Genomic DNA, 22723 nt, shown 5'->3' on the forward strand with positions numbered 1-22723 from the left:
GTTGTCATCGTCCTTGTTTCTGTCACCATTGTCACTATGGCTTTTTGTTTCCCTTGCTCCTCTTCCCCAAGGGGTCCGGCTCCCGCTGCCCTCAACACCCCCATCCCCACCAGCTCCCGGGTAAGATGGCGGCAGGCAGTGAGGGAGGGCGAGAGCGCGCGCGCGGGGGGCGGAGCCTGCGAGGGGGCGGGGCTCGGGGGGAGCCGGGAGCGGCTTTTTCCCTCCGCCCCCCCCCCTCGATCGCTCCGCGCTCCATCGATTTTCTCGGCGAGCGGCTGGAGGTGGCTGTGCCCGCCGGACGCGGAGGCGCTGCTGGGAGCGGAGCTGCCCCGGGTGCCGGATGCGAGCTCGGCGCGGCGGCGGCCGGTGAGTGACAGCCTGCGGCCTCCCGCCCCGCTCCGCGGAGCCGGCTCTCAGCGGGGCAGCTCCGGCCCCTGCCCCCCTCCCCGGGGCGGAGGCCGTCCCCCTCCCTTCGGCATCCCCCCCCCTCTTCTTCCTCCCCCGCCGGGCGGGGTCGAGTGTCGCGTCCCAGGCCCCGCCCCGGGGAGCGGGGACGGACCCGTCGTTAACGGCCGCTGGGGCGCGCGGCGGCACCTGCTGGCCCCGCCCCGCCGCGGGGGGGGGGATGGGGGGGCGCCGGTAGCGGCCCGCCGGGGCCCGGGGCTGCGGGAGGCCGGCGGCCGGGCGAGGGAAGGCGGCGGGGGCTTGGGGGTCCCCCGTGGACGCGGCCGGTGCCCCGTGAGGGAGCTGTTGGGGAGCGCGGGACCCCGTGGCGGGGCGGGTTGGGCGGCTCCTGCCTTCGCTGGTCGTTGCGGAGAGCTGCGGGGCCGGCGGGGTTGTGCGGTGAAACGGGGCCGGCCCGGAGCTGTTGTAAAGCGGTCGGCGGAGGGCTGGGGGGGAGGGTAGCGGGGGACAGGCGAGGTCTGGCCTCGGAAATGCTGGTGGCTGCTTGAAGGTCTGATGTTTTTTTTATTGTTGGTTTTTGTTTTTTGGGTTTTTTTTTTTTTAACTTTGCGGTAGCCTGAAGTTTCAGAAATTCCTCCCCAAAATGAGCGTGTGCTGAGGCAGGTAAAACAAGAAAGTACCGTAGTAGTAAGGAATGTGGAACAAGTCGCAATAACCTGCCCTGGTTGGGAGGTGATTGCTTCCATTGATACCTAACTGGAAGCGTTACGCTTCCTCTGTACTTAATTGTGGTTTTTTTTTCTTAACTTCCTGCCCAGCCCTACGTTTCTCCCACGGTTGGACTGCCGTGCAGTCCAGAAGGGTCCATGAGCTGGGTGACCAGGCGTCGTTCCTCCTTGCCTCTTCTGTGTCCTAATTAGGAACCTGAAAAGGAGCTTTTATAGTGTCCGACATGGGGGATGAGCCTGTTTCCAAAAGGGAGTTTCCCATTCTGTCCAGTTTTACTGGTTTCCAAAATAGTGTTCCTTTGCCACTGTCACCTTGCCCATCTCCACCCCCCCCCAGCTTTCCCGTCTCCTGCAATTTGCTCATTGTGGATTACAATATTATCTGTATGCTGGAGAGCCACTGAAAGCCATCTTAGCTCTGACAGAACATCAGAATAAATCTGAACTACAAATATTCATTCTTTAAAGTTTAGTCTGAAATCATAATCTCACTTCAACTCTGCAGGCTTTCTGATCATTCCTAAAATCAGGAAAAAATCCTTTCTCCTGCAGTGATTTGTGTCAGTTTCATTCCTGTAAACTTTGTTTTGCTTTTGCTAAAGTTGCGGAAACAACTAAAGGACTACTCTTTGTTTGGTTTTCTTAATGTAAACTGCAAATAAACAGGCTTGTGGCTGAGGAAAACAGGTCTGTCTTCTTGCTCTGCCTTTTGCTCATGTGAAGACAAAAAGCTGTGTACCTCTTGGTTCCCTGTGTCCGTCATAGCTCGCACTGACCGAGCGAGAAGACGCGGAAGGCGTGTGCTGCTACCGGTCTCTTTCCCATGGGTAGCTTAGTTTAAAGTTCTTGTGATTTATGCCCACCCTCGGATGACAATTTACTTAGATGGGATTTCTGTTGTCTTAAACTTCGTTTAAAACAGGATGCAGTTATTTTCATTACACTGGTATGACTTATCTCAGTGAAAATACCATTATTTTACATTCTAATGGTAAGGGTTTTTTCTGTACCGAAAATGTAACTTTTTTTTAGTATGTATCAGAGGTGAAATTATTTAATTAAAACCATGTTACCAATCAAACGTGCTGGTTTTTTTTTTTTTTTAAACAAAATGTAAGGTTGTCTTGTGTTTTCATGACCTTCATTCAATAAATTGCAATATTTTTACATACTTCATAGTTTTTTTTAATGCTGTAGTTGCTTATCAGATATTAGTGCTGAATAGCAGTTTAAGTTAATGGGCATTTCAAATGAATTCTAAAAACCCCCTTAAGGTTCTAAATCATAAACCTAAAAAAAAAAATAAAAGAAACCTTTAAAGTAAAATATTTAACACCTTGCCCCTTGCGCAGTGGATATTGTTATGTGGAGAAACTGTTTCATCTTCAGTACAAAATGTACTGTTCACTAAGCATTTTTGAATCTGTAGTATTCAGATTTTTTTGTTTTAGTTGTATGGTTTCTTGTGAATATGAGCAGAGTTCTTTTGCTAGCTGTTGAGAGCATTTGAGGCAAAAACAGGCAAGAAAGATGTTAAAAACATGTAATCCACCAATTGTTTTCCCAAGGTCTTATTAAAAAGAAACCATCCTCTGCTACAGTCCGTTCTTCATTATGCTGCTCTTCACAGTGAAGCTGGACTAAAGCAGAATGAGTGGGTTGGCTGGAAAGGCAGAGGCCACTGACCTCTTTTAGTGATGAAAACTTTCAGATATGTTATGTTAAACCATGCTTAATCAATTTCTTTCAATGTCCTGATATGTTTAGACATAAATCCAGTAAGTTTAAGCACTGTACTTGAAACTAAACATCAGGTTTGAGTTATTTTCATTCTGTTTATTCTGTGCTTTTCTGCTTTCCTATTTCACTGTAAAGAAAAAAAAAATAAAAAAAAATAAGAAAGCAGTAATATCTCAATAGGATGGTGACAGAAGAGTGAGTATAAAAGGTGTTCTTAAAAACATGGATCTGACGGCTATTGAAAGTGTCCATGAAATCATCTACTGCTAGTTTTGTACTCCAGGACAAAGCAGCCTGTGAAGCAGAGAGATGCCACCTGCCTGTATTTTGAATTTTTCTGCATTGCTACTTAGTTATGCAAACGGGCACAGAAAATCTTCCACGGGAGAAATCAGTAGTACTTCATTTTACAGTGAAGGACTGGATACCTGGAAGGCTCTGTGTGTTGCAGTGAATTTTTTTTACTATGTAGTTTTTTCAGTAAAGGTGGAATCTAATGCTGGGCTTTAAAGTACGCTGAAGGTTCACAGTCCGAAAACAGTGAAACTAATTTCTTTCGGCAGAAGTCAGATGTTAGCTCGTCAGCTTAACTTTGACCTTCTGTCTTGGACCACCTACGTTCTGTAAATCTGTGCTGTGCGACGCTGTCTGTCAAATTACTTCTCCCAGGGGAGAAATACGGAGCTTGGTAATGGGGGGAATCTTGTTTGTAAAGGTGCTTGTAGGATGAGGGGTGATGAGACAGCACATGCATAGCGCAGTCAGGTCAGGCTGATGCTTCATCTTTTGCGCTGAACATGAAACCAGAGGTCTGTGTTTACAGCTTGCAAAGTGTAAATTTAAAAATAAAGCTGATTAAAATTTTCGTGCGTTAACCTGAAAATTATGTGCTAGAATTCCCGTCTATTTCTGTTCAAACGCAGTTGGATTGTTTTCCCAGTGTCAAAAGTTAGAGGAGGGAAGGGCAGGAGGGAGAGCTCATTTTTATGATCTCCTGAAAAGAAAAAAAAAAAAGGAACCTGAAGCAGTTTTCCTAGAAACTAAGTAATGAGGGAAATGCTTGAAAATAAGGATTAATTGTGTGATTGGTATGTTACACGCTTTGCATGGGGAAAGGTAAGTTTTTAGTTTTTTAAACAACACTAAGTCAAACACCTCCCCTCCCTCCGATGGAGAAATTGTTTGTAATTGTGCTTCTGCTGTTAGTTTGGGTGCGTTCAGTGCTTTTTCTTCAAAAGGAAATTGGCCTGTGTAGCCTTTTTTTGACAACAGAAGTTGTGAATTGATCTGCAGAGAGTAGGTTCAGTAGATCCTGTGATTGCACTCAGTGATGGGTGTCAAAGCCTGTGTTTCCTTTCTAATTTTGTTTGTTTTGTTTTTAAGGAAAACAAAATTTCTGAGGCACCAAGCCCTTAATGGCTCTGGTTTTCTCTTGACCTGAAGGGAATAACGGATTCCCAGATATTGAGTTTAATTCTCAAAGGCTGACCTTAGGCTATATTGTGCAGAAACCAGAGGGGATTTTGGCAGTGTAAAAGTGTCTGTGGATCAGATTACAATATAAATCAGTGATTTTTAGGTATATTTAGACTTGTATTTTTTCTTTCACGTTCTGGATAACCCAAAAGTAACGTACCCTGTATTTGGAAGTTCACCAAAAAGCCTGTGGTAGCTAAAAGATTTAGGGTTACGTGAGCAAAAGTTCCTTTTCAAATACCCACTTTTGTATTGAGGGCAAACTAAACTGATTTTTTGAGATAATCCTAAAATGTCTCAATGAAAACAAAGCAATTTAAATTTTCTATTTAAGAATTTTGTGAGTCTTGCGACACTTCGAATCTCGCTGTGGTTTTAACGTGTACCTTGCTTCCTGCTGGAAAACCGAACGTGAGATTTTTGGCAAACAGTTAAGGAGCCATGTCTATAGCTGATGGGGTTTTCTCACGTTTCTTTTTCATCAGCGTAGAAGGCAGGGGAGCTTCTGTTTCTCACAAGACAACTTCACTGCTCTGAGAGCATAATATTTCCATACAGGAGATGGGATCTTCAGCAGATGAGTGGAAATCAAGATTTGAGAGTATATAAGGCAGAGGCAAGCTGAAGTATGTAAGAAAAATACCTGTGCACGCGGGCTCTCCGGCAGTGAAATATGTGCATGTGTGTTTGCCCGTGTGAACAGAGAAAGGTGCTGCAGAGCATGGCTTGTGCACTCCCCTGAGCAGAGGCCAGAAAGAGGTGTTCTGGGAGAAAACGTGAAAAATACGGGAATCTCAGGAAGACGAGTGCATGTCTCGTTGTTTAAATAGTTTCGAAACAAAAGGAATTGCTAAAAAAAAGTCACACGGCAAATGTTAAATTTAGCGTTGCAGTCCTACCTACAGGCACCCAAGTTAAAACTTCCACCATGTGAACTGTGTAATTACAGTGGTTATAGAGTGTTTTTATAAAGAATATTGTGTATAGTTACAGGGCTTAGGAAAAAAATCTGTGGTGTCTTGTTTCTTTTCTCTAAAAAAAAAAAGAAATCCCATCCCATTGGGATTTATTTAGTTTATTTTTGTGGACTTCTGGATCTTTCTGAATGCATTTGCATAAACATATTTCAAAGTTTTTGATGCCTGAAGCATTGTTTTCGAATTTCTGCCTGTGAAGAACGTAAGGCAGAGGGATGATGAGGGTATTACGATTCTTTACTATTTTCATAAGAGCTAAAATAATGCACAGAAAATTATGAATAACTTCAGAACAAAAGAGGGATGGGATTAATGGTTTAACGGGAGGCCAGTAAGGAGAATGACTTGTAGGTGAAGCAAACTGCTGGATGTTGGAGGTAGAAGCAGATGCAGGAAAGCATGTGCTTTGTGAGAATTTAGAAATTAATGGGAGATCTATGGCCATCTGTGATACGGTTTTGTGTAAAGCTGAGTTGACTTTTAGCTATATATATGTTTATATATAGATGTTTAAGGCTGTTTTTCAGAACGTTGCTAGATTATAGTGATGTGTCACTTAATAAATACAGAAGCTTTTAACCAAGTGGATGACTTAATTTGTGGGGAGTTGTAATGCAATTTATAATGGGAATAGCGGACATTTTTGGGAGAAACATCTGTGTTCAGACTTTCTTAAATTACATTTTCTTCTATGCTGTCCCCCTTTTCTAGCCGATTCGGTATGACCGAAACAGACGTTCAGAAAACTTAAATTGGTTTGACTTGCGTCTAGGTGATGAATACGTGCTGTAGCATTGAATATACTAGCAAAAGTGTTCATTCAAGAACAGGTATAAACCAGCATGTAGACCCCATTAATAAATTGGGGGAATAACTTGTTTTCAGTGTGAAGTTACAGAACTTTAAAGCTAACTTTTTTGAAAATGTATTTGATACGGTGAGATGTGCTTAGGAATTTTTTTTTTAAGATTTTCCTCAACAAAAACGTCCTAATCCAAGCGCAAATATTGACATTTGGATTATTGTAGTATTAATAGTTTTGTTTGATAGTGGCGCTTGGAGATTGCCATTATCACTTAACTAAATAGATTTTGGGCTGAGGTGAAAATGTGACTGTGGTTCTGGGCTGTTCAGTCTGTGCACGTGGATTAAGTTTGTGTGCTGGTGAGTTTGGAGGAGGTACGTGTGTTTGTGGTAGCAGAGTGGAGGGAAGAGAATTTTTTTTAAAGTAGATGGACTAGAATAGATTTTCAAATTCTTCAAATGTTTTATTCAGCTTTTTCTGTTTGAACAGGTGATATAATTGGCAGATGAAATGATTTTCTGAACGAAAAGAAACAGAATTTCCCTCCCATTTTAGAAGTCTGTCTTCATCTGTATTCTAGATTGATGTTCTTTTCAGTCTATTTTTAGAGGCTGGCTTCTTGCTGATGGGTCACAAACTCAGTGTTCTGTGTAGGCTCATTAATTTCCTTCGGGTTGTTTACAGTGTAAGATACTAAGGAGCAAAACTTCATTTTACAATGGAATCTTTGTGGAAAAATTTGGTGGTTTTGTGTTGTAATGGCATTTGTGTGGTTAATTGTTCTTTGGGGGGAATCTCTCCCCTCCCTAAATACATAACGTGTCAACATTCCTGATGTAAAAATATGTCTATATGTAGGTATGCTGTACATCATAACTGATAAGATGCTGTCATTTAATCTGTACAAGGATTTACACTAGTCTAGATTTTTTTTTTTTGATGTGATAGATAGAAGGTTAATTGATGTTAAATGGATGCTTTGTTAGCCCTTCACCAGCTACTAAACTAGTACAGGAGGAGCGCAAATCATTACTACAAAAGGCCAAGACCAGCATGTTTTCTTAGTGAGGTTTATAGGTCTTTTTTTACCCCTCCCTCCTCTCCCTCCTTCCCAGCCACACACAACAGAGCCAGCTGTGAGGATCGGAGGAGCGAGCACGCAGCTCTTCTAAACACGCACGCTCGCTGCCCCCCGTTTCCCCGCTCGGACCTCAGCAGAGTGACAGCTTCTCGAGGTTGCGTGCGAGGGAGCTCAGCTGGCGCTGTGTGGTCTGGGTGTGTGGTCTCCAGCTCAGCCGAGAGCCTGCTAACAGGGTGGAGGAGAGAGAGAGAGCAACTCTGTTTACTTTAATTTATTTCGGATGCCGGAACCGTGCCCGGAGTTTCTCCCGAGCTGGGTTCCCCGGTTAGCGGGGTCAATCCCTCGCAGCTGCGACGGGCGCCCGGCTCCGCTGCCGAGGGCTCTCACGGCGTCGGCTCCGGCCCTTTGGATCCCGTGGGACTCGGGAACGGTGATGGCGTCGCTGAGCATGGCGGTTATTTTGCTTTCCCTCCGTCAGGATAGCCACAAAGACGTGCCTTGCTGGGTTGGGGAAAGCACGACCTCGGAGATGCTCCCGAAATGCGCGAGTGTGGCTGCGGTGAAAGCAAAACCGCTGGGCTTACTCCTTGGCTGCCCTAAAACGACAGTCTCTACGCCCTTCCTGACTGACCGGAATATTCAGGAGCCCTTTTAGAAAGAGAAGGGCATCGTATCAGGCCATTTAATACTCCACATCTTTTCTTTTTTCTCGTTTGCCCGCTCCACCGCAAGACATGCGCGTCCTCCCAACCCACAGAATCACAGAATGGTCGGGGTTGGAAGGGACCTCTGTGGGTCATCTAGTCCAAACCCCCTGCCCAAGCAGGGTCACCCAGAGCAGGCTGCACAGGACCTTGTCCAGGCAGGTCTGGAATATCTCCAGAGAAGGAGACTCCACAGCCTCCCTGGGCAGCCTGGGCCAGGGCTCCGTCGCCCTCAGAGGGAAGAAGTTCTTCCTCGGGTTCAGACAGAACTTCCTCTGCTTCAGTTTGTGCCCGTTGCCCCTTGTCCTGTCGCTGGGCACCACTGGAAAGAGTCTGGCCCCATCCTCCTGACCCCCACCCTGCAGATATTTGTAGGCATTTCTAAGGTCCCCTCGCAGCCTTCTCTTCTCCAGGCTGAACAAGCCCAGCTCCCTCAGCCTCTCCTCGTAGGGAAGATGCTCCAGTCCCCTCACCATCCTCGTAGCCCTCGGCTGGACTCTCTCCAGTAGCTCTTCATCTTTCTTGAACTGGGGAGCCCAGCACTGGACACAGTACTCGAAACTGATTTTGTCACGTCACGTTGTCCTGTAGGTGAAGGTGTTTGTCAGCGTTCATATCGGCTTGAATCAACACGCCGGGTATGACAGGGCAAGACAAACGAGGCTTTGGTTTTTTTTCTGTGTGATGGTGAAATTACCCCCTTTTTCACATTTGTTCATCTTTTCATTAGAAGTAGCTTAGCGGTGTTTTGAAGAGTTTTTTCCATCCTAAACATAAGATTCGTGAGCACTCCTTGTTTAAATTGACAAGTCTTCTTTTATTATTTAAATAAACATGCATAGATTCTTCATATCACTTGGAATTTCAGCATTGTTTAGCTTATTCACTTCCCAGTCATTTCTGGCAGGCTTGCAGAAACGGGCTTTGTGTTATTAATGCAGTGTTGAAGGCTGTGGAAGTTCTAGGGCACTGAAGATCTCCAGAGGGGTTAATAAACGTCAGTTATTTTCACAGTGTGGCTTTTTTGGATGCTTTTAAATCTTGGCTTATGTAGATTGTCTGTCTGAATTTATATTGTTGGGAAGATAAAGCACAGAAAAGGTTGCAGTAGTGTTTTTCATCATTTTGTAATGGTTTTGAGTGCAAACATGTAGGAAGCTTTTTGCTTTGGCGTCCTTCTTGGGGTCATTTGCTGTGTCCCTTCACTGATTCTGTCGTAGTGTGGTGTACTCAGGGGACTCTCTGGGTTTTCTAGTGAAAACAAAATATTGGATTTATTTAGTAGAAACGCAAGTTTGTGTATCTTAAGGTGAAAAGGCCATCACCCAGGTTCTCGAATCCCTGTATTTATTGCTTGTTTAAAGAAGGGCGTTTCATAAATCTGGTCATTTGGAAAGCATTTAATGCTGTGATGTTAGGGTGATAAGAGTACCTCACCTACTGGTTTTGGGTTGGTTTGCTTTTCAAAAAGTACACACCACCACCTGAGGCATACTGTGATTTGAACCTGCGTGATGCTTTGCTCATTCCTGCTGTTCCTGCCTCAAAATTTTTAAAGTTCTATTCTGTCGCATATATGTGAGTGAGAATGAATAAAGATTTGACACCTGAAGACTTGCATGCTTGCTTGTAGCTTTGACTTTCTCAGCGATGACAAAGAGGCTTTTTCTCTCCTCCCTTCTTGACAGCTTAGATTCTCTTTGCTAGATGACCATGGCACTTGCGTTGACCTTGAGTCTGCCTTCCTCCAAGAGTCTTTTAAGTTCAGTGTCTGTGACAAAGTACTGCTGAAAACTTTAACCTAACTGAATTTTAAGTCACTGGAACCGACTTGTTATCTTCTTTTAGAAGTCAGAAAGTCCTTTTCAAAACATTTCAACTGCTCATTTTTCCACTGGTGAAGTTCGTAAGGTGGCGCCTGATCGTTACTCGTCTTCCAAAGTTCCGTGCCTTCATGATGTTTTCCTTTGGGATTTGAATTTACCAGCCAGTTTGACAGCCTTAAATCTTGAACTTCTGTTGTTCACTTATTTCACATTCTGGTACTTCTTCCGGAGCGGTAAGCAGCACTCTGCTCTACAGAACAGCTATGGTAGCTGTTGGCGTTCTACTTTGCGTTTCTTCTCCACTCTCCATTGGAAGTTGAATGGAGAAACCTACTGAAGAATTCTCATTTTAAATCAACTGAAGGTTTACAAAAGCCAAATAAGCAACTAGACGTGTATTTGCCCTCATGTTGGGCCATATTTAATTTCTTCATTATTTGTTTTTAAAGTGGCTTCTCTTAGGATAAGGAGTGAAGTCGTCCCCTCTTTAGAAAGCTTGTAATGTTCAGAATTGTCTGGATTTTTTTTTTTTTTTTTTTTTTGAACCAAACCTTTGTGAGAGGACAGTTTATTTGAGAAGCTCACGTATGGGCAGAGATGATGTTTATGAAAGGCATTTTTCAAGATGGCTTTGTAGTAGGTGGTCTTTGCAGAGGCTTTCTAACTCCTTGCACTTTCATAACAAGAATTATGACAGAATAATAGAGAGAATAATATGGGCAAGATCATGACAGCAGTCAGACAGATGTCATCTGTGTTAAACTGTTGGGAAGATATTGTGAGGAAATGGAAGTTTAAAAAAAAGAAAGGGTGGGGAGCGAGTGAAGTGGGAAAGAGACCTCTGTTGGTGTAGAAGATTGTCCATTGCAAAAAAAAATAGCGTTGTTAACAGTTCTTCAGTGAGCTCGGCTCCTCGGAGGAAATGTCTTGTATGGAAACTGTCTTTATGCAGTCTCCCTTAGTCTGTGCAAAAACCAGTCTTGCAGTAAGAAGGCTGCTTTTTTAATATTATTATTTTATACCTAATACATGTTCCTGAAGAATAGAACTCCTCTTTAGGGCAATGTATAGAATTGCAAGTAAAGCTCTTAATTATATTATTGTATCTTTTAGTGAAATGAAAAAAGTAATTCTTTTTTCAGCTTAGCCTTAAAGATATTTTAAAAACTGGCTTTTGGGCCACAGTGATACACTGGCTAGGCTTCCCAATAACCAGTTCAGTCATTTCAACTATTGACAGGTTTGTCGTAAGAGGGAGAGGAAGTCTTACAAACGAGTTGAAGGCTCCCAAGCATTTGTTTGATATTTGTAGTAAGGACAGATTCTGTAGAGTTCCTTCACTTACTCTTTGAAATAAATGAAACCAATTGCTGTTTAATAATAATAATAATGCAACGTCTCAGTGCTGTAGTGCTTTTGTAATATGTTGAGATTTACCGTGGTCTTCTCATTCCAGTGAGGTATTTTAAAGCAATTCTGCAGTAAGTATGGAAATACTTTAGAAGAAATACTAGACCTCAGGAGGCTCAGCATTTTTATTACATTTATTCAGCTCATCCTGAAGGGAGATCTAGTGCCAGTTTCTGAAATCCAGAAAAATATGTTGCAATATTACTTTTGAGTTTTGGTATTGATTCAAACCAATTACCTGTGTGCCTAGGTATTTTGGAAGAAACAATGGCTGCAAGGCAAGGGAACCATAACATTGGGGCAGGAGGAAGAAAATCAACCAAATAATACAAAAGTAGCTTCTGTTTTATTTGTTTTCCTCGAAATTTCTTCCTCTCCATATTGCCACAGAGTTCCTGAAGATGGCTTTTTTACACTCGTGTTACTGGTTAACATTCTACGTAAATCTTTACCAAAAAAAAAAGGCTCGAAAGTGAAAGAGGCATTTTATGTTGTCTTATGGGTTTCTAGACACGTGCTGCTTCGTGCAGAAGGTGACGAGGTGTGTCCGTGGGGACATAACAGCTGTTATGGGGTTGTATGTCTTGGAGCTCTGCGGAGGATCTGTGAGAAAAGCTGGAAAGACTGCGTAGAGAAGATCGTGAGGAATGGATGCGGTTTGTCTTCCTCACTCTGGGTAATTAATCATAGAATCATAGAAAGTTTTGGGTCGGAAGGGACCCCCAGAGGTCATCTAGTCCAACCCCCCAGGGACACCGCTAACGAGATCAGGGTGCTCAGAGCCCTGTCCAACCTGGTCTGGAAGGTTTCCAGGGATGGGGCCTCCACCACCTCTCTGGGCAACCCATTCCAGTGTTTCACCACCCTCATTGTAAAGAATTTCTTCCTTCTATCCAGCCCAAACCTACCCTGTTTTAGTTTAAAACCATCACCCCTCGTCCTGTCCCTGCTGACTCTGCTAAACAGATTGTCCCCATCTTTCCTATGGGCTCCCTTTAAGCACTGAAAGGCTGCAATCAGGTCTCCCCGCAGCCTGCTCTTCTCCAGGCTGAACAAGCCCAAACTGTAGGCACCAGATTCTTCTCTGACATCTTCTTTGCACTGGACTCTGGAGGAAACTTCAAATTCTGTGCATGTGCGTCTTGTATAGGAATAAACAAGACTTTCCCTGCAATTTTGGTTGCAATTGCTCTGAGCAGTATTAGGTTTAGCAGTGGGAACTGGGAAGCTTATTTCTCTTGTGCTACCCGTTGTTTTGTCAGGCGATGCTGTGGCCGTGTAGCTTGGAACGCAGCATGGATGAGAGCAGAGCTGGGCAAGCGTTGTGACTCCAGGGCTAGAGATCTTGACTGAAGACTGACTGGGTCTGTATTCACAGAACCACAGAATGGTGGGGGTTGGAAGGGACCTCTGTGGGTCACCCAGCCCAACCCCCTGCCCAAGCAGGGTCACCCAGAGCAGGCTGCACAGGACCTTGTCCAGGCGGGGCTGGAATATCTCCAGAGAAGGAGACTCCACAGCCTCCCTGGGCAGCCTGGGCCAGGGCTCCGTCACCCTCAGAGGGAAGAAGTTCTTCCTCGGGTTCAACTGGAACTTTCTGTGCCTCAGTTTGTGCCCATTGCCCCTTGTCCTCTCGCTGGGCACCACTGGAAGGAGCTTGGCCCCATCCTCCTGACACCCACCCTGCAGATATTTATAAGCATTTCTAAGGTCCCCTCTCAGCCTTCTCTTCTTCAGGCTGAACAAGCCCAGCAAGGAGGTGGCTCAGTAGTAGTGCAGGTGGGCTATCTGAGTAAGAAGGCTCAGGGTAAGGAACGGGAGGTAAGGAAGAGGAATTGCCAAGCTGTCAGGATTTGAAAGGAGAATTGGGATATGACTCCCTCCTTGAACCTACGGATAAGAAGTCAGAGGGAGAATCAGCAGGACAGGGGCAGGAAATAGTTCAGCTGTGAGAAGAAGACCTGGCCTTCGTTTTGAAGCGACGCAGAGACTGTCTGTCCCCACGTAAGGGCAGAGACAGTGCCGGGAAAGAAATAGGAGTAGGGCATGGAGAGCAGGCGGGAGGGGACTGGAGCATCTCCCCTACGAGGAGAGGCTGAGGGAGCTGGGCTTGTTCAGCCTGGAGAAGAGAAGGCTGAGAGGGGACCTTAGAAATGCCTCTAAATATCTGCAGGGTGGGTGTCAGGAGGATGGGGCCAGACTCTTTCCAGCGGTGCCCAGCGACAGGACAAGGGGCAATGGGCACAAACTGAAGCAGAGGAAGCTCCAGCTGAACCCGAGGAAGAACTTCTTCCCTCTGAGGGTGACAGAGCCCTGGCCCAGGCTGCCCAGGGAGGCTGTGGAGTCTCCTTCTCTGGAGATATTCCAGCCCCGCCTGGACAAGGTCCTGTGCAGCCTGCTGTAGGTGACCCTGCTTGGGCAGGGGGTTGGGCTGGGTGACCCACAGAGGTCCCTTCCAACCCCTACTATTCTTTGATTCTGTGATTCTGTGAGGGGACTCTGCCTGTCAGAGCACAGTCGTCTTTTTGTGGCTGGAGATGCCTGTCAGTTGGCTTCTTACAGTCCTCCTCTCCTTCAGTGCTGGTCTACCCACAAGGTTCTAGACTGCATCTGTTGACTACTCGCTCTTCTAGCTTCATGCTGGGTTCACGTATCTTACATGAACCCTTACTTAGGTTCTAGTATCTTACATACAGACTTAAAAGAGCATCCATGTGGTACCATCTCATTGAAGTCCTCTTTCATCAGTTTGTTGTTTGCAAAAAAACTGGGAAGTTAGTGTTTAATTAAAAACAATGTAATTTTTAGTGTTGTGAAGTCAAGCAGTCAAGAAATATTAAGAGGTTTGCCAGTTAAAAACACAAAACCAAACCAAACCGCCTTAGTTCCAGACATACGCTGTCTGTGTTACCGTGGGCTCTTACCAGACTTCTTCCATGGACTGGACGTGGCTCACATACTGCAACCTACCGTGTTCTTGCTTGTTCAGCAGGAATCTGCATCTCTTATTAATTGCACACTCTTCAGAGGTAGTCTCAGGAGCTCTCTAGAGACATCAATACTTCTGTGGTGTTCAGAGTATCTAAATGCCTTTTCCATATTGATGAATTTGTCTTCAAAATAGGTTTTGAAACGTGTGATAGTATTCCGATTTTAAATACGTGAAGCTGAGAAACAGACCTTTAAGATGAAATGTATTTATAGATTTCAAGTGGTTATGTAGGGCCTGACTCTTGCAGAGCATTGTGCAGCACTCCCTGTCTATGTTCAGGGTCATTTCACGCTGACTTTCAGGTGTGGCTGTGGCCGCTGAAGCTGGACACCCTGAAACTGAGAAGAAAAAAATCTTACTGTGAAGTTTTGTTGTAAGTGACCTGCTAAGCATCTGTGGTCCAGAGAGAGACAGGATCCTGTTCTGGTGTCGGTATTTGGAGGTCTTGCTCCTTAGTCCTGCCTTTCCGATTTCCACCTGCATTTTCAGCGTGTGGTTCAGCTTCAGAACATGAAAGAAACCAGGCAGGGGGAGGTTCTTGGACCCCCGTGGCAGATCTGTCTCGTAACACTGAAAAATCTGGGGAGGTTGTGTAGAAGCGTGGTGTGTGATGGTACGATGGATAGATTTGGTATATGCAGAATGCTCATTTCTGGTATTTCCTACTGCAGGTGCTTGGAAACGGCAACTTTACTGCGGTTTATTGGTAGGGACAACTTACAGAGGTTCTGGGTTTCATGGACTTGACTATTTGCAAGCAAAATTAGAAAATACACCTTGATCCAAAATAAAAATAGGTAAGAGAAGCCTTACGAAGTCTGGATTATATTCCACATAGTTTTTTACCAACCTTAACTTTTAAAATTGTGTATGCTAAAGTGTTCTATGTGTGTCCCTAGGTTTTTGAATACTGACATTTTTCCTCATTCCTGGATTTTCTTAGAAATAAAAACATTTCTTCCTATAGGTTACTTTTGGTTCTTAACGTTTCCAATGTGGATGTATTCCTGTTAGAAACTGATCATAGATAACTTTATGAAGTTCCAGAACACCAAATGAATTTTTTTTACTGGGAATTTTAAGGAAGTTGTGTCTTAGTAGGAGAATTCAGGAGTCATGAAATGGAATATGTGATGCAAAATCACCATGGAAGTCCTTAACAGAAACTTTTTTGCCTGTCTTACGACTTCTCTACGACCTGTGTACGTATGGGCCGGCTCTATGTTTACTAAGTGGTGTAAATGTGGAGAAGCTGGTGGCAGCTAATGTGCTTCAGGTTATGCTCATCTGTTTCTTATAGCTGCAGAGCTGCACAGAGGAAGCTGCTAGTAAGCCACAGGAATGTGTGATCAGTTGCGTAGTAAACTAAACGTAGGCTACATAACATACGCACCATATTCATTTTTGTATTACGGAGCTAATTAAACTTGTTAGATTTGACTCATAATTTCAGGTGCAAAGGAATACTCTTCTGGAAATGCTTCCTCAATAATTTTATGCATGTTTTTGTTGATCTGTTGGGACATGATTTGTTTTAGTGATGTTCTCTGCTAGTGTAGGGTCTGTAAGTAATGCTTCAATTTTCTCAGTTTATGTAATTGTTGATGCTTTATACAAAGAAGTGCTGGGGGCTTCTTCCCATGGGACTGTCTGTGCCAACAAGTCGAATTTTCTTGGGAAAGTTATCTGAATATGTAATCATAGTCTATTACTTAACAATTCTAAACTTTTCTAAGGAATACAACAGTAACTTTCTAGTAGAGGAATGAATGGGCTCATTAGAATTCTGACATAAGTGATTTGGAGTGTGTGTGTATATATTTTCATTAAGCATTTTAAGGGTTCGATGTTTTTCTGAATATACTTTACAGTTCAGAACTAGAGCTGTACTGAATTAAAAAAATGGAAGTGCAAAGAAGGTGTAGGTATTCTTTATTGTTTTATGACTATGTGGCAAAAAAGGCTTTGAGAACCGTGTTCCATATTTACATTCATGTTTCTCTACCATTTTAGAAGAACAGCTTAAAAGGTTTTTAGTAATTTTTACATAATCTAATTATTGTTTTTAAATGATTGTTTCTTGCTGAACAGGTGAAAGCAACTCAGTTTTCAGTAACTGAATAGCCATCATGTCGCGAGCACGGCAGCCCCCTCTTGTAACTGGCATCTCTCCCAATGAAGGCATCTCATGGACAAAAGTGACAATTAGAGGAGAAAATTTGGGGACTGGGCCTACAGACCTCATAGGTAAGTTGAAAAAAAACCCCTTCTTTTGAGACTGTAGTGTGTCATGTTTAGGATATGATGAGAGATAATTTTTTCGCATGGTAAAATCTGTTGCATGGTGTGAGGAGTGCCCGTTTCACAAATATGCACTTGAATCCATAACTCCGGGGATGCTGCCCCGTGTGTAACTGATCAGAAGGGCCACACTGTGCTAGATGAACCTTCAGCCTGACTCAACATCGAATGGAGAGCCTGTGGGGATGTACTAGGAGAGGGCAGATGTCACAAAACGCTCCTTTGTTGCTTTCCCAGGCGTTGAGAACTTCAGCATGGAGACCTTCCTATCGGAAACGTTTTCAACGTATTGAGAAAGCCATTGAGCGTAGCTGTTCCTGGAATTAGTGTAAAAGTCAATTAGTGTGTCTGCAACAGCTGTGACCAAGCGGGTTCAGTGATTTGGCTATGCATTGTGTGAAGAACCATTTCCTTCTCTGTTTTGATTTTACCACGGTAATTTCATTTGAATCATCATAGCTCTTGCGTTGAAAGAGGGAGCAGGCAATTTTGTCTGATTCTCCTGAGCAGATAGATCTTGATCATCACTACTCTGTTGCCTCTTTTCGAGGCTGAAAAGTCCTAGCATATTTAGATTTTCTGCATGTATCTTTGACTCTTCTTGTTCCTCTTCAGTGAAATCTCGTTTGGTTTCACTGCCAGTCGTGGGTGAACATCAGCTTGGTTACATGCGGTGTTCAGGATGTGACTGCACAGTCGCTTTATACTCTACTCTTACTCTTTGGTATTTCTTCCATAGGATTCTGTTTTCCCTAGAACTCTTACTAAGCATTGAGCTAGTGTTTTTCGTTGTTCCGCCTGTTACAGTCCTGTGATTTAATGCTTGGGGGTTAGTGGCCAGTTTGAGCCTGTCATCTGTGAATTTAAGGTTTTTCCTGTGTGCATCATGTCTTTGTTCATTGAATTCCAGCTGCTGTTTTATAGCACCCACATTATAGTGCATCCACTCCGTCTCATAAGGTCTTCTGCGTTTTTTATAGTTTTTACAGTCTTTACATTCTGAATAAATTAATGTCACCATCAGACTTCCGAATCTCTTTATTTTGTCATTTATGGATGTACTGAGCATAAGCGATCCCAGCACATACCCCGTGGAAACTTTTCTCAGTGAAAACACACCATTTACAGTAACCCTGTTTTTATCTCAACAAGCTATTTACCCATTTGAGGATCGTATCCTATAGCTGCTTAATTTTCTTAAGCCTTTCGAGAAGGACTTTGTAAAATCTTCTGGAAATCCAAATTCATTTAACTACTGGAATTTCCCTTATTTCTTTTGTAAGTTAGGCATATGTGTACTTCAGTATTCATGTTAGGCAATTTATCTAATCTGTTGTGGAATCATGACTCCTCTGAAGTCCATTGGAATTTTGTTTGGCTTTGCTAGAAACATTATTTCACTTCATGGCTGTAAACCAAGATTTCCAAATTCGATTCTTGGCCACCACAATCAACTTTTTGGCCAAGCATGAGCTACTACAATTTCCCCCTTTGCTTCGGTTTGCTGCCTTGCAAAAGGGGAAGCAGTATTTTCCTGAGTTGCTAGACAAAGTTGCGGTACACTAATGAATCTTTATTGATAAAGAGTCAATTAACTGATGATGTTAGAGGTGAATATACTTCTGTGTACTTCACTAACCTCAATAGCTCAGTGGTGTGATCCTCTTAGAAGTGATCAGTGCTGGGTTCTTGGATGGAAGACATCTCCTGAACTGTGCCTCAGTATTACAGCTGACTGACTGCTCATAGTTTTTCTCATATTTTTTTCGGAGTAACTCTTGTAACACGTAGCTGCTAATCTCATACTTTAAGGTAAATATAAAAAATAAATAATGGATTGACATATTTTTTTCCTTAGCTCAATTCTCAGCTTTCTTCAGTAAGTGACTAAGGCCCCAGACACGTAAAGATTTATTTTCATGGTTAAATTAGGCAGTGTAAATATTCACTGTGACTTGCACGGAAATACTTGCAGAAGTGAGCATTTGTAGGCATGAGAATTAAGCAAGTTTGAGTGAGGGTTTTGCATTTGAGATGTGTTAGAGTAAAATGAAAAGCAAGAAACTTTTTTTTTTTTAATAAACAGAATATCACATAATAGAAGAATATGCCTTTTTATTTCATTTGAGAGAGCTTTCCGGTAATCTCTTTGTATATTTGAAACCAAATAAACTTTTTATTTGTGACTCTGTAGCTCATGGTACAAGAAGTCAAATCCAGGAGACAGCTCTAACATTTATGCTCTCAAGGTTTAGTTTGTCTTTCAGGATACTTGCAGCTGTATTTTGGGGGCATTGTAAAATTGTCAATATGTTAGCTTAACCAAAATTGGAAAGTCTCAATAAGAGAATTACTCGTGCCTGTTTATTGAAAGGCACATAAAACCTAGAACCTGAATATGATGTTCTCGGAGATCTTTGTATCATGCAACAGATGAAAATGAAATTTGATTTAAAGGGAAGTTTTCTGGTTTTTGAGAATAAAATGTTATATCTGTGCTGTCAAAAGGTCTCCCCCAACATGCTTTTGTTTGTTTTAGAAATTGTCTTGTGACATTACTATATTTAGTGTGGTATATAAAATGTTAATAGAGATTTACTTTCTTTTGGATTTTGAAGATACAGGCAAAGACTGTTTCCCTCCATTTGAGAAATGTCATATCTTGTGATCTTGTCTTCTTGAGAGCTTTAGGAACCTTCAATAAGTAGAAAATAATTGATAGGAGGATCTTTAAAACAGTTGTTCAAAACCTTTTAGCTTTCTAAATGGCTATAGCTCAGATCTTGATTTTAAAGTATTACTTAATTTAAGCATCAGTTCAGACCTTTGAAATTCCAGGATGAAAAGCTCTTTATGAATGGTTGAGATAATTTCTTTTAGTTAGTCTTGGTTCCTACTGCAATCTTTTCTTCCTTCAGAGAAGCTGCTGGCATAAAACCAGAAGAGGTGTAATAATTTAACCTAAGGTTAAAACCCGTGCATCATAGATGTGTGGGGTTTTCCTTCCCCTCGGAAAAATAAAAACTGGCCTGGTTAAAATGCTGCAAATAAATAACAATAACTTTTTTTTTTTTTTTTTTTAGTGTGCATTATTGTCCATGTCTCTCCCCCGCCCCCCCCCTTTAAGAAACACATTTACTTTCCTTGCTCAAGTAAAATTACTTGCAGTTGTGATACGATTCAGTGTCTTTCTGGTTTTGATTTTTTGGTTTTCAAAATAGTTTTTGGCAGGGAGTAAGGCATTTTTACTTCTGACAACCGTGAAAACTGCCCAATTTTGTCTGCTCTGTAATGTCAGAGACTTAAATTGTGAGAAAAAAGTAAGTGCGAAGCTTTGGTACTGAGCCACATATGCTGACCCTTTTCTGTCTGTCGGTATTTTTTATAATTGGTCAGAGCTTTCTAGAAATGAAAAACAAAAGCCAAGCCGACAAGGGAGGAGCTGCTATGCCTGACTAATTTATTCTCCAGTACAGCCAACACTAGTATGGCATCGTCCTTTCAGGTAGAAGGCAAAATGTTTCTAGGTAAGGGGGTTATTTAAGAAGAACCTAATGAAGTTGTTCTCCAAATCGATAGTGTAGAAATTAGGATGTTGCCAATTCTTCAGAGCAACAAAGCTCCAGTTGGGAATGTGGAGATTGTTTTTTCTAAATCTGAGAAATGAATCCATCTATTCCAGCATCCAGAGTCCTGGTCTGGCCAGCATTGACCAGAGGGACTGGTCAGACTGAGTTGACATGCAGCCCCAGGAAGCCTTGGAGCTTGTGTTAAGGCGTACCTGGACTCCTAACTGTCGAGAGGTGTTCTTCAACACTAAAGCTTGACATATTTTAATATGCCACAGTCTTTTCCGGTGAGAGAGCTTCATGGCTAAAGTGTATGTTGTATTTTTATTTCATAGTTTGTCAGATCACAGAATCACAGAATGGTAGGGGTTGGCAGGGACCTCTGTGGGTCACCCAGTCCAACCCTCCTGCTGAAGCAGGGTCACCTACAGTAGGTTGTAGATGACCTTGTCCAGGGGGGTCTTGAATATCTCCAGAGAAGGAGACTCCACAACCTCCCTGGGCAGCCTGGGCCAGGGCTCCGTCACCCTCAGAGGGAAGAAGTTCTTCCTCGGGTTCAGCTGGAGCTTCCTCTGCTTCAGTTTGTGCCCATTTGTACTTCTGTTACGGGAGAGTTTAGAAGAGGAAATAGATGAACACTACATGACTGTTCTTCCACACAACAAGGGCAGTTTATTCACCAGGAGCAGTCTTGCGTCACGGGTTTTGTACTGCAGAGACTGGGACAGAATTTTTGTCAGTTAATACCTTTTGGACCAAAACCCCTTCTGTGTCCACGAAAGTACTGCTAAGCAAATAAGGTTGAAGAAACATTGTTCAGTGTGACTATTTTCCAGAGTTTGTTTTTGATTTTTTTTTTTTTTTTTACTATGCAAGGTCATACAGAGTGAAGTTACGCAAGGTTTTCTTTGCATGCATGCTGGAAGTTGCACAGAGGTACAATACTGAACAGCAGTTCTCCAGTGTCTTGCAGACAGAAGATCTGTTGTACAAGATGAAGCAGAAGTTGCAGTAGCCCCTAACTGGTGGAACAGGTTAAAATAAGCTTCAACCAGCACCGCATGTACCTCGTGAAGTATCACTAGGACAAGAAGAGAGACCCGAAGTCACCTAGGGAACATCTAAAAAATGTATTTGTGACTCTTTCACTGTAGTTGGCTGTAAGAGACTGGAGAAGGGTCATATATTTATGTAAAATACACGAAGTGTCATATTTGTATTTGCATTACAGAATTTCAGAAGATACTGCTGTTCACGGTAGGGTATTTCTTTGTTTCTTTTTCCCAGGTTTAACAATCTGTGGGCACAACTGTCTGCTAACTGCTGAATGGATGTCTGCCAGTAAAATTGTGTGTCGAGTCGGACAGGCCAAAAATGACAAGGGAGACATCATTGTCACTACGAAGTCTGGGGGCAAAGGAACTTCGACTGTTTCCTTCAAACTGCTTAAACCTGAAAAAATAGGTATTTCTCGCGTTCAAATTCGCATTGGTTTTCTTTGATAAACTGAGTGCCTCTTTAGATAAAATGTATGTTTAAAATGGATCCACCTCAGAACAGCCTTCAGTTGTCTGGAAAAAGCAGAGTATATCAAAAAAATGTGCAAATACGTAGATAAACTCATGGTATATGTTAAATTAATCCTCCTATCTCAATATCCTGATAAAACCCTCAATGACTAATGAGAAGTAACCCTTTATTTTCCTGTAAACTAAAATTTAAAAAAGAAAATCGTAACAGATCCAGTAATTACTCTTAAGTGTACTAGATAAATACAAAATATAAACCAGCTTATGAGCCTTACACCTCAATCCTGAGCTAAGAGTTAATACTTTAAAGAAAGTCAGGTCCTCGGTGCCATTTCTTATTTGTAATTCAAACAATCCTGCAAGATGGAATGTCTGAAGTATTTCTCATGAGATGCTTAACCCTCGAAATGGTGTTGCCAAGCAGTCTAGGACCTCTGCTTCATCTAGAATCCAGTAAATACCCTTTGCATTGAAACCGTTTCTTTCAGAACACCTCATTGATGAAGTTGGATCGTTATTTTTTCTAACATAGGGGTTCCCACAAGAACTGTTTTAGGCTCTGGGGTTCAGTGGCAGTTAAATAACACATAATTTCTCCCAAGCTGTACTAACATCTTAATAATAGAAAGGTGAATGAAGTGTAAATGTTACGCAGTGAAGCTTTTGGTGATGGGAGAGGAGAATTGGTGTTTTAAAAAAGGGGTGAGTGTGAGGATGGGGTAGTTTCTGGTGTTGAGCACCTGATGGGTACGTTGAAGAAGGACATGGCCAAGAGTGCAGCTGGCTGCGTTTTTGCTCGAGGGCCAAGACCTGTTGTGCCTCACGGTTACGCACTGTCTGTGCTCAGGCTTTGGGAAGCAAGGTCAGTCCCGTGTCCTTTGCCTCATCCCTCTTGGCACGTGGGCAAAGTTCGCGTAGTTTTTGGTTAGTGAGTGGCACAGAAAAGGGATCTTCCCTAAAATATGCAAATAAGAAGACCTCCAGGTAATTACTCGTTTTGAAAGTAGTGGATGACAAGGTCTGGACAGATACCAACATACTTGGAAGAAAGAGAAGTACTAATACCCTGTGATCAGGAAAACGCTCTTAATGTGCATGAAAACTGTGTACTCTGTAAGTGGGTAATGTTTGGTGCCCAGCCAGGAATACCTTTTCAGCAGCTGTAATAAAATAATTTAGC

At 42.8% G+C, this 22723-nt stretch overlaps 1 protein-coding gene across 3 annotated transcripts in view; it reads left to right on the forward strand.

Annotated features, from left to right (window-relative positions):
• Positions 1–280: 280 nt before the first annotated feature.
• The window catches only part of EXOC2 (exocyst complex component 2), a 129306-nt gene continuing 106863 nt past the window's right edge, over positions 281–22723 (forward strand). For 2 of the 3 annotated variants that reach the window (XM_075417179.1, XM_075417181.1), the window contains exons 1-3: positions 281–366; positions 16236–16391; positions 21302–21478. In XM_075417179.1, the coding sequence (XP_075273294.1) occupies positions 16274–16391; positions 21302–21478 (295 nt within the window). In that variant the 5' untranslated portion in view covers positions 281–366; positions 16236–16273. Of the gene's footprint in view, positions 367–14815; positions 14942–16235; positions 16392–21301; positions 21479–22723 lie in introns of all 3 variants that reach the window. The other variant, XM_075417180.1, reaches the window with a different exon arrangement.

This window comes from Opisthocomus hoazin, chromosome 3 (assembly GCF_030867145.1).
Source record: "Opisthocomus hoazin isolate bOpiHoa1 chromosome 3, bOpiHoa1.hap1, whole genome shotgun sequence".
Classification (NCBI taxonomy): Eukaryota; Metazoa; Chordata; class Aves; order Opisthocomiformes; family Opisthocomidae; genus Opisthocomus; species Opisthocomus hoazin.